Source organism: Pagrus pagrus (genome assembly GCF_965226575.1).
Source record: "Pagrus pagrus genome assembly, chromosome: 13".
NCBI lineage: Eukaryota > Metazoa > Chordata > Actinopteri > Spariformes > Sparidae > Pagrus > Pagrus pagrus.
This window is the reverse complement of record NC_140197.1, coordinates 4,425,207-4,437,288: the sequence shown is the minus strand read 5'-3', so window position 1 is coordinate 4,437,288 and position 12,082 is coordinate 4,425,207. Positions and strand designations below refer to the sequence as shown.

Below are 12,082 nucleotides of genomic sequence, written 5' to 3'. Positions count from 1 at the left end.
TAGTTCATATATTTGAAGGAAAGCACATTTTTGTCTCTATCAAAAACAAGTGACTGAAGAAGAAGAAAGGTTTGATTAGGGTCGGACAGTTTTCCTGGATCAGATCATCTCTCTGCCTACACCTGACTGAATGCAGAAGTCCAGGTACTGACTTGGTTTTAAGAGGAATTCTGGGACATGTAGTCCAAAGCAGAGGAAGCAGACTGATGAATGAAAGGATCATTTCCTTTAAGATGTAGTACATAAGCAATGCTTTAAATAGTGTATCATTGAGTAGGACTGTGTTTTCCACAGCGCTACATGGTCTGATTGACAGGTACAAAGACCAATCACGTCGCATGCTCTGACGACGTCTCCGAGTTCGGGGACGCACCCGGAGACGTGGACGCGGAGGAGTGGTCGGTATCCTCCAGCTCCTTGTTGAAGTCGGTACCGGAGGATGGGGAGGAGGAGGAGCGCGTCGTAGCGGACGCTCCCTCCCGCTCGCGCTTCTTCTGCTTCATGCGCCTGTTCTGGAACCAGATCTTCACCTGCGTCTCGTTGAGCTCGAGCGTGGCGGCGATCTCCACGCGCCGCGCACGCGTCAGGTACTTGCTGAAGTGGAACTCCTTCTCCAGCTCCGTCAGCTGCCGCGTGCTGAAGTTGGTGCGCATGGCGTTGTTGTGTGCGCCCGCGAGGCCGAAGTCGGACACTTTGACTGGGTGGAAAAGGGAGAGAAGCCGTTATAAATGTGTTCGAACTCATTTTATTTATATGATTACGTTTTTTTAAAAAAAATCCTGCATGTCACATCTGTTCATGTGTTAGACTGTTCCTCTGGTCTGAAGGGCCCATTTTTTTTATCTTTTGTTTCCCATGTGTTGCATCATTTAGTCTTGATTAAGAGGTGTATGCTATTTGAACCAGGCTAATCATTGTGAGTCATACAAACTGAACACGAGGTTGAGGATTGTAGAGCAAAGCAACACGTTTAATATCAGTAAAGAGAAGGGGAATACAAAGGAGGGAATAGGCTGGTGAGCGGATAGAGAGATGGAGAGGCAGGGCTTTGGGTTCCGAGGGAGGGTTTGGAGGGGTGGGGGGTGCCTTGAAAGATAACAGAGCAGGACAGACATCCCAGGGTGAAATAACCCGTCTGCTATATCCATTAAGAGAGAGAGGGAGAGAGAGAGAGAGAGAGAGAGAGAGAGAGAGAGAGGAAAAAACATATGAGCCGTCTGGGGCCACAGTGGGTCCAGACCAGACCTGCTATCGGTCTCGAGATATGACCACAATGACTGCATATACTGAATAAGTCCTGAAACCACATGAACGCCGTCCGTTTTCTGTGTTTTTTTGTGTTTTTTTTGTGTTTTTTAACAAAATGTTTTAAAAAAAAAAAAAGTCAAAAGAAAATGTAAGCGTTTTTATTCGATGCAAATGCGGAGCAGCAATAGGCCCTACCAAATAATAATATACAAACACTGACAATACATGTAATATGCTCATATTTTAATTTTAAATGTCCCTGTTCAGTTGTTTCAAACTGTCACAATGATAATGTGTTTTCTCCTGCCGTCAGTGTGTAGGCCCGCAGTATTTAAAAAAAAAAAAATCAGTTTTCCTTCTCTGTGAACATAATGGGCCAAAGCTAAGCTTTATGTTCTTAATGATAATGAAGCTAAAATGCGTCACATTTAATACGGAGGTTTCCGTCATCACAGCAAATGTTTTATTGCTTGTTGAAATGTCGGAAAAATTAATTCATGGCTGATAATAAACCAGCTCTCTTTTTATATCTGACCCCGGCTCGATGCTGGACAAAAACACATTCAGGGCACAATTTAAATGACTGTTGTCCTCATGTCTCAAGTCTCCGTCCGTTTACAGTGAAACGAATTCAGACTCGAGTGATGAAGACAAGTGAAAAGAGAAGGAAGGAACAGACGGAAAGAAGCCTACAATTTACATCCGAAAGGCCTGACATCTGTGTGCAGAGAGGGTTGAAAACGAGGCCTGCAGCAAAACAAGAAACCTTTTTCTCCACGGCTCCATATTCATTTCGCTATTGTCAGAGGGAGAGGGCCCTTCAGACAGAGCGTCTCAATCAAAACTGTTGTGGATCTTATTTTTTCTTATTGTTTTCTATAGGCTGTTTATTTTATATGGAGCAGATTTAAATAAGATATTTATCATTTGTCTTTTGTGTAACATTCCCCATGACAGCCACTGTGATAAATGCAGAAGAGGCCTGTGGAAACCTTCCATCTCAACATCTAACCAGCTGAAGGCCTGGCCTCTTGATAATGCTTTAAATTCAACCTTAAACACCAGACGGGCCAATTATCGCCCTCTCTTACCTGTTTTAGGCGGGTTCCTCTTAACCTTCATCCAGTCGAAGGTCTGCCCCTGCCCGGCCTGCTGGCCCTCCTCATCCCCCCTCTCTCGGTCCTGGGACACCGGTAGCTCCCCGTAACCTCCCCCGTGTGGAAGGCTCAGGTAGCCCGCTGCGTCCAGACCCCCGCCAAGCTGCTGCGGGTACTGTGACCCGGCCAGGGCGCCCTGAGGCCCGCAGTAGGCCCCGGCCAAGGCCCCGTAGCTGGGGCCGATGGTGGGGGCCGAGCTGGGGAAGGTTGATTGATGATAGTAGGTGGAGGCCACAGGCTCTTCCATGAAATACTGGGAGTGGACGGTGTTGGGAGGGCCCGTCGCAGCAGCATACTCCGAGTTTCTGGCGCACGCCTGACCCGCATAGGCCCCGCCGCTGCTGCTGCTGCTGCCGCCGCTGCTCCCGTTATTATAAGGAGACAATGTTCCGCTTTGTAAGCTTTGGGTTTGGTGGAGGTGAGGATGATGATGGTAGCCGTTGTTCGTCTGCTGATGCTGTTGTTGCTCATGATGATGATGGTGTTGCTGATGATGCTGGCTCGCCCCTGTGGTTCCGTGCACTGCTTCACCTCCACTGCCCCCGTACAGCCGCCCGTCCCCGATGTAGCTGCTGCTGTCACTTCTCGTCCCGTTAACGGGAGCTGGAGAGCTGCTCGGTCCCGCGTGGAAGGAACCGGGGGTCACCGGGAAGCCCTGATGCTGATCCAGAGGATGGGGGTGGTGGTGCAGATGATGGTGGTGGTGATGGTGATATCCAGATTTAGGCGCAGAATAAGCGCTGGTCCCCGGTCGGTTACAAATTGAGTATTCCACAAATGAGTTCATGTTGTCCATGCAGACCGGAGGCAAGATGAGGCTGAGAGCAAATTAAGATGAGCAGGAAACAGGAGCCGGCAGATGGATTTACCAGGACGATGTAGAAAACATCAAAAATCAAACAATTCCATTGAAAAAATAAATAAATCCATAAATCAACAACCTCCAATAAAAAATGAAGTTAGTCTGAAAAAAAAAAGGATTAAGCAGCACTACTGGAATTGTTCAGCAAAATATGAGAACAATAAAAAGGTCAGCGGTCCAATGTGGAGGAGAAAAGTCGAGTCTGCACGTCCAAAACCCCGACACACACATGAATAATGTGCTCTGCTCTGTGTGTGTGTTTGTGCGCGTAAACGGAAGGCCCGGCGCTGTCAGTGGCTCATCTCAACCTGAGTTTCACAAGCGCTCATCAGTGACGGAGGAAAACACCGCGAGAACAGAAAAAGAGTCGAGTCACCTCATCACCCCCACGCAGGTTACACTCCGTCCTGCTGCATTCTCTGGGATCTCTCCATTTCTCTGCCTGTTTTCCGTGACTCTCTCTCTCTCTGTGTCTTTCTCTCTTTCTTTTCCGTGTCACTTCTTTTCTTACCTCTGCCGCGGGTCACGTGATTGTCGTCACGTCGCCTGGTGACCGGGGGCCAGAAGTTTGTCAGCCGGTCGTACAGGCGGGGAAACCTGTGTGTGTGTGTGTGTGTGTGTGTGTGTGTGTGTGTGTGTGTGTGTGTGTGTGTGTGTACATGTAGAGAGGGGGGGTGCTCTCGGTTTAGAAGTGGAGTTTGCGCGCGCGCGATGGCGCTGACGCACGCGCCTCATCCATCAATCGCCGTGACATTAGCACGACAAAGAGACTTCAATCAAACCGGCCCATCAATCTGATATCAGCACGGATCTGTCAGAGCAAAGAGAGAGGCAGAGAAGAAAGAGGGGCTGTGAGGCGGCCTGCTGCCTCACAGCTCCTCTCTGAGAAACAACCCGAACCAAACCTCCAGAACACTGCTACTGTTCCTCTAATGCCACTGCTCTAACGGTGCTACTAGTCAAGCTTGTTCACCAAACATGTCTGCAGATGCTGAGGCTCCACTTCATTGTGCTGTTACTGTGGTGGTAGCAGGACTACAGTGGAGTAGAGGCAGCTGACCCTCATGTTTCAGCTCAAAACTCACCATTTGTTTTTCACCTTGCTGCTTCATGACTTCCTGACTGAAAGGAATGACTTATAATTTTGAACTGATGACATGTTTCAGTGAATGTCACACTGCTCCTGTTGAGGCCCACAGCTGCATGTTTTACAACCTTCCATCTTTTTTTTTTTGCTCATCAAGACAAGGCAAGTAACATTTACATGGAATGAGTGGAAGGATCCCATTCTTTTGTTGCCTCGGGAGGCCAAAACTGGAACTTAATAGTGGACCACGGGCCAAAACCAACCACCGATTGTATTGCATTCTTAATATCTGTTGTTTAATTTTCGACTGGAGAAAAAATTAAAACAAAAAGGAAAATAAATGTGCCAGGATAATATGTTATTCCTTATTTTTTTCCCCACTTGCCTCTCTTCTGTATTACTGGAACCTAAAGCTCCCCTAACTGACTGACTTCTGCACAGTGTCATTCTGCCCACAATGCTTACATTAAGAACAAAAAATATGTATCCTATAGATTGGAAGAGAGTTTTCACCTCATAAAAATAACACAGCATAAAAAGACATTCATTAAATATATTTTTTCAATTAATTGATTTTTTGTTTTTGTTAGAAACATTAGATTTTTCATTTATTTTTTATGTTTTGATTATTCCACCTGGTTAGATCTTCTGTTTTTGCAGTGTAAAATATAGTGAGTGTTAATATGCAGTTATCTGAGGTTGGAGGTGACAGTAGTTTTCATGCAGCTTCTAAACTAAAAAATATTTTGTTCATACAAGCTTGATGGCACGGAGTCTAAACCTCTCTGAGTTCAATCTGACCCCAGTCATACGTAGCACCACTCTGTGGGATAACACTTCTACCTGTGAATGACTTTTTTTGCAAAAGGAATATGTTCTTGTTTATGTATATCTTACATAACTTATAAAGCATGACATATTTTCTTATTTGCTGTATTTATAGTGATTAATGGTCATTTCTGTATTTTGTCACCTTCACAAATGTGTCCAGTGTCCAGAATGAAGAGTTACCACTGCTATACTTTTTAATGTGCAGGATTGATTTTACCATTATTGTAATAATTAGATTATCCATACACACAGCTGTGGTGTCTGTGGGACTCCAAATGGTGAGGAAGTATAAAACAAATGTCAACCATTTAAAAAATCAGGCAATTCCGGTTTATTACAACCTCATTTTCATAACCTTGGCCATCATTTCTATCAGTTATGATAATATTTAATTCACCGAAGGAAATGCAGAAATCTCATTGGGGCACACTGTAATCACAGAATGGTTGAGGCACAGAGTTGCTGCATATTATTCTCTCCCACCACATAGATGAAGCACCGTCAGCTTTAATGGTCAAATATTTCTTGATTTATAAGATCTGGGGTCCTCACTGAAACTACACAGACACTAAGGAGGCTCAAGGAAGGATTTTTGGTCAGTGGTCTAGTTTCGAAAAAAGGACAACTTAGCCTGATTACCGCTTTTTTTAGGTCAAACTATAAAACATAAGTCCTCATCACATGGGAAAACTGAGCAAGGACATCAGGAAAAAGTTACAGGACAAGGGTGTGTAGACTGATGGGTGTTTACAGCACACAGTGTCAACTGCTCACCTTCATTTTCTTGATGTTGCTTAGTTTGTTAACATCACCATTAGATACAGCAAAAGCTACAAAATAAAAACTGAGCTCTAAGCTAGAATTATCCTTTCAGAGGACATTCTCATTATACTTAGGTCTCAGGATAGACATTTTGTTTTACACTTGGCGCTCAGCCAGGGGTTGACTGAACCCCGCTCCATGTCTCTCCACCTTTTCTGTGAAATCGGGACAAAAAAAAAAGCTTCAGTCAGTCTGTTTTTTAGTGTCTTTGCTTTGGTCCTCCAGCAGTCAGGAAATGTAAGCGTGAAAAGCTTTACATAATTCAGACCAACACTGCTGCTGCTGTTTGGGAGAAATGATTTATTAACTCCGACTGTAAATCTGCTGTGAACATCTTGTTGCTACAGTGGGTCTAATGCTGTGCTGAGTGCCAGCTGTTAATCTGTCAGCGTGGGTGATGGACTGACTCACTGACCTCCATCCAGCACCGACACCGTGTCTACATGGGATTGTAGAGTGTCATGTTTTCTCCACGTTTAAAAAACGCTTCTCTGTTGGTTCTGTTTCTTCAGTCCTGTTAACTCACACTGATCTTCACTCTAAAGATCATTGATTTGACTGTATCTCTTCTTTGCACATTTTCCTCACAGGACAGAGGAAATCTTTTAATGGATCAAAAGGCTTCTATTGATCAGAGAGCCCGATCTTGCAGACTTTTGGGAATCAGTTTACTTTTCAACAATTGGATTTGGAAGCCATAGATTTCTGATGGCTGGATGTGCATGTGGAGTGCACGTGTGAGGGTGTGTGCGTTTGCTAATTGAATGAGTGAGCTGATCTGTTACAGAAATGAGGTTAAGGCAGACAGGAGGCCTTCTGGTGGGCCAAAGCAGCAGGACAGGAAGCAGGGATATCTCTGACGACAACACAATATGCTGGCAAACAAAGGCCTGTGCACAGACTTCTTACTTACTTACTTACTTACTTTAATACTTTAGTAAGATTTTTTTGTCCCTAAATTGTTCCAATATGAATGTACTTTTATTTTAAAATACATGTTTCCCTTTTCTTATACGGTTTTACAAAGCAAACAGTAAAATCTCTTCATGTCTATATCAAATATTGGCTCATGAAGTGTCATTACTGATTAACTCCACCCATCCCTCCCTGCTTTAACTGCCTCCAATGGACCCGTCATCCATTTCTCCCCTCCAGAGCCTCTGTGAAGGGCCTGACAGCAGACGCACCGCCGTCCCGCCACCAGGACGAAATCAGGACGAGCGGCGTGGGCGTGCGACAAGGAGGGAGGTTAATGATCAGTGAGGGGCTGAAAGGGGAGAGAGAGAGCGAGTGGGCAGGAAGTCTGCAGGAACAGGCCGAGGACAAGAAGAAGATTAAATGACGCCCACATGGCTGTCTGGGTGGTGAAGAGACTACAGGACAGAGAGGAAGAGAGAGAGAGAGAGAGAGGTCAAATGGTCAGAGCTCCAAAATGTGCACTTTTTAAAAACTTTACTGTATGTGTTAATGTAGTTGTACATTCCTCAGTTTGTTCATAATACTTTGTGTGTTTATTCAGTTTTTAACATATGATCTGTATATGGGTACCTTACCTGGATAATGGCATCTGATCCCAGGTCTTTGCATTGAAAGTTGGTAATAATCAGCATTCTGTTATGTTCATTTTGCCTGCATTAAGATCAGATCTGACTACGCACATCAAGTAGGTGGAAATGGTGGAAGTTTTCCATCACCAATGAATATGTCAGCTAGTCCTCAATTAATAAAAAAAAGTCAGAGGATAGAGAAATATCAAAATCACAACTTCTTAAAGCCCAAGGTGTCACCAAAGTGCTTCTCCCCAATCAACAGCCAAAAAGTGAAAGTTTGGCTTCAGTGTGCTGTCAAAAAGTAAAGTAAAGAAACAAATCCTCACAACCAGCTGGAACCATGGGATGTTTGACGCTTTTGCTTGAAATGGCTCCTAAAACGGTCTCAACTGACTTTTCAATCATAGCAATAGTTGCTGATTATGTTTCTGTTTGGTTACTGATTTATTGTTTCAGCTCTGCTTATTTTTACTTTGCACGTACAAGGGCTCGTCTGTAGCTGTCTGATGGGCAGCTTGAGTTAGCAGAGGTGGAGTCAGGTGACTTGTCAATGTGTTGATTCTTCTGTTATGATCTCAACACACCAAACTGACATCAAATAACCAGCAGCAATCAAGGTCGACTGTTGCATCACCTCACGTCGCCTTTGTCTCGGCCAGAGAGCTGCACTTGAACACACTTCAAAGACTACAGCTGCTGGCCAACTACAGTAGCTTGTACGTTCTGCGCCTGTATGATAGGAGTCAGTTGTCTGTATTGGTCATTCACAAGGGAAACTGGAAAACTCTCAAACGGTTATTTATTTTTTGACTCCACTATTGCTAATCATGTCAGACTAATAGTTGCATATGGCATTGTTGAAGAGGTGGAGGTGAAAAATAAGAAGAAACTGAGCTAATGGGTGAAATCATGGATACTACAGCGATGGGCTCAGGGGCTTTACCTTTCTTTTTCCATTTTTCTTCGCATGCACTGATTCACTTAGCTGAACAACCAATCATGCTCAATCAACCAAATAGCTGCCGACAAGGGCTGACTAGTGCCAACGGTGCGGGACACACCGCAACACCTAGGCCACAGACGTTCACCACCAGCCCCGACATTGGCTGGCGCCCGACGGTCAGCCTGGTGAGTTAGGGCCCCTTAGAGTGATTGTCAAATGGTCCAAAACTTTAAAACTTTGAAGGACTTTGAGTAAAAAAGCTAAAAGTAATCATGTAAATCTTTGGCACTGACTGCACTGACTCCCAGGTGACCCACAATGCACTCCCTCAAGCACTAAATCAGCCAATAGCAGGCCTCCAGGTGAAGCATCAGAGCAGCATCACAAGCCCCTTTTACATGAACTGTTCAAGATGGCATTGTTGCACCTTTATTCCACCTTGGTGGAATAATGTACTTAACATGAAGTGTTGCCTCAGGGTCTGCTGCTCGCAAGTCTTGGATTCAGGTGATATGGGTGCTTTGGTGTGTTGGTGCAGCTTAAAGTGAATGACCTACTGAACAAGAAAACAAAATACCTCTTGTTGTTGTTTTTCTGCCAGTGCTCTTTCAGATTCCAGGGACTCAGGCTGCTTCTTGACAGGCTGACCTTCATACCTCCTGTGGGGTCGTGACCTCCAGGCCGGCTCAGCCTGGTTTCTGTCTTGTCTCAGGTCAGCAGTGGAATTTAACAATCAGCTACACCTCAGCCTATCTGTTACTGTTTCTGACTGTTTGCTCTGCATATTTGGGATGCCCGTCCAGGATGTAGCACAGCCCTAGACCAGGGGTTACTTAGGAGTGTGATCAGAAAGCAGAGAAAGAGTAGTGCAGAGTCTTCATCACTTCATTGAAACACAACGATCTGATTGGACAAGTAGTTCTCCGTCTCTTTGCGTTTTCTGTCTGCCCACTCCAACAGTCCCATCAGACAGGGTGAATGACTCCAGAACCAGGAAGTTATGCTGCAGTATTCCTGGAAAAGTGTGGGGATGTGCGCATGTGTGTGTTTGTGTGTGTGATATGAGGGGCTTTTTGGAAATGGTGAAAGATGATATCGGAGAGAAAGTGAAAGAGAGGAGTTGTGCATCCAGACAGCTGACGTTGTTACATTAGCTCTGAAACTTGAACCACTGATGCAGACACATAACAGCATTTATTAACCGTTATTAATAACATTCACAGACACACACACACACACACACACACACATACACACAGACACACACACACACACCACTGATGGAGAAAGAGAGAGGTAGAAGGAGAAAAGGTGAGCACAGGCTGAACTTTTTTCTATTTCTGTCATGGAATTTTTAATGCCGTCAGTTTAAATTGAATGAATCTAAAGATGAAATGAAACTCAGTCAGTGAGGTTGGTCATATTGATGCATGATTTTTGGAGACATTTTACCAGTTCTGAGACAGGATGTGATGACAAATAGATCCTCTATTTGATTCTCTTAGTTTTGAGTTTCATTTCATTCAGCTTCACTAGAATCACAAGTTTATTTATTCCATTTTGTATTATTTGTTTTTATGACTGATAATATTTTCATTTTCTACTGTGTACTGTATTCTACTTCTACTCTCATCTTTTGATGGGAATCATAAAAGCTGTTTTTGGGAAGGCGTCATCCAAACGGACCTGTGAGAACTACAGCTCTCTTTGTTCAGGGTAAATGTAGATAGGTCCTTGGGTGTAAAGCAAAGCTACACCCAGTATGATGAGGGTTTTATTGTTATAGCCTTTACCATTGGTTAAGTTATGTTTGCTGAAATATCAGGCTGTCAATTTCAGCCCAGTCACCGGATTAAATGTTGACAATGTTTCAGCAAACCACAGAAAAGTTTGTTGATGAAGGTTCTCAGTCATCCAGGTCATTGTAATTCTAATTCTAATTCTAGAATGTTGCAACTTCTAATTGCGTTTCTTCCTCAATTTTTCTCAAATTCTTCTCAAATTTTCTATTTCTATTTTTCTATTATCCAGTTAAAGGTCCCATTTTTAAGAAAAGTTCATTTTTGAGTCTAATTCCCAACTCGTCAAATACTGACGCATTGGGATTGTAGGACGGGTCGGTCACCATCCTACAGCAACTTTTCTTACAAATAGGAACTCACAAAAGCATCTTGGTTAGGGTTAGGAAAAGATCCTGTTTTGGCTCATACTCCTGATATAACAGACTGGTTATCAACATGTGATGTTAACGTGACATGACAGACATGATGCAGCCTATGACACGAACGTGAACAACCAGTGGTTTGCAGAAATGTTTACTTCCAAAATGTTATCCTGGTGCCTGGGCTGCCAAAACAGAGGGCTCCACAAGGCAGCACCATCGAGCAAGGCATTTCATTGGCTATTTGTGTGCAAGTGCTCTTTCCATGTAGATTTATTTGTAACGCGACTGCATTATTTCTATCATTTATCTTGTGATCACCACGATAAAATATAACACGATTATCACTGACATACGTTGAAAGGGTTGTACAAGCCTGTGCCTTAATATTATAAAGTGCTGTGCAGTGTTTAAGTGTTTGATAAGCCTCTCAATACATTCATGTGTTACTGCAACTGGACTTCCTGGATCAGATTACATTGTCTCACTGGTACCTGAAGCAACATGGTTCCACCAATACAGTCTTAGCATTGTTTTAATGCAGGCCTGTTTTCGGAAGTGCTGGTAATCACCTCTCGACATCCATATCCTACTACCCATAAGCCTTTGTGTTATGAGCTTTTTTATGTAGAGTTTGTTTGGACAGCAGCTCAATCAATTCTATTGGCACAGGATGAGATCCACATTTTGAATGTGTCTCTGCTTTTTGGTAACACTTTCTGATACCGATCATTAATAAATGGTGAATTTACAGATAACTAAACTTTAGTTAATCATTATTTCACTGTAAACAAACAAAGAAATGCTTTATAAACCATTTATTAAACAATTGTTAAATGTTTAAACAGCAGTTGCAACATTATAATTAACAATTGTTGCAATAAATGATTTATAAAGATTTCTTTGTTAAGAGTTAAATAACTATCAACTAAGATATATTTAATTATCTATACATTTAAAATTTATTAATGATGGTTATTACCTGTTGTTTTTTGTGAGCATCTTTCTATATGTCGACAAACCAGAGACCATTGCCACTCCAAGTTATTATGAAAAATGGACTCTAGGTCTGTTCCAATATCTAGCCTCTAGGTATTAAGAAGGAGCGTCCCTTCTCTCAAGGATGTCTATGCACAATTCACTGAACCCTACACATCTAACAGCACTTCAGATCAGTATTCAGAATTCAGTGTATCCCACAATTCATTGACTGTTGTGCCACACCAGTTCAGCTGTTGGCAGCGATGCGCCCATGAGCTGGTTTAAGGATGGACAATAATCAATAGACATGAAGAAGTTAACATTTATGACATGATGGATTAAGCGCGACAATTATTAGAGATACAATTTTGGCACTGAACATTTCTGCAAACCACTGATAAGTTCATATAGGATGTCATAGGATGCATTCCATATGGACA

The 12,082-nt window shown here is 43.2% G+C and overlaps 1 protein-coding gene across 1 annotated transcript; it reads right to left on the bottom strand.

The window, feature by feature from the left end:
• Positions 1 to 329: 329 nt before the first annotated feature.
• Positions 330 to 3,201, bottom strand: hoxb1a (homeobox B1a; the record flags this gene model as incomplete). Its single annotated transcript, XM_084371007.1, has 2 exons — positions 330 to 697; positions 2,340 to 3,201. The coding sequence occupies 2 exons, from the start codon at positions 3,199 to 3,201 to the stop codon at positions 330 to 332; spliced, it is 1,230 nt and encodes a 409-aa protein (XP_084227133.1).
• Between the last annotated feature and the right edge of the window lie 8,881 nt (positions 3,202 to 12,082).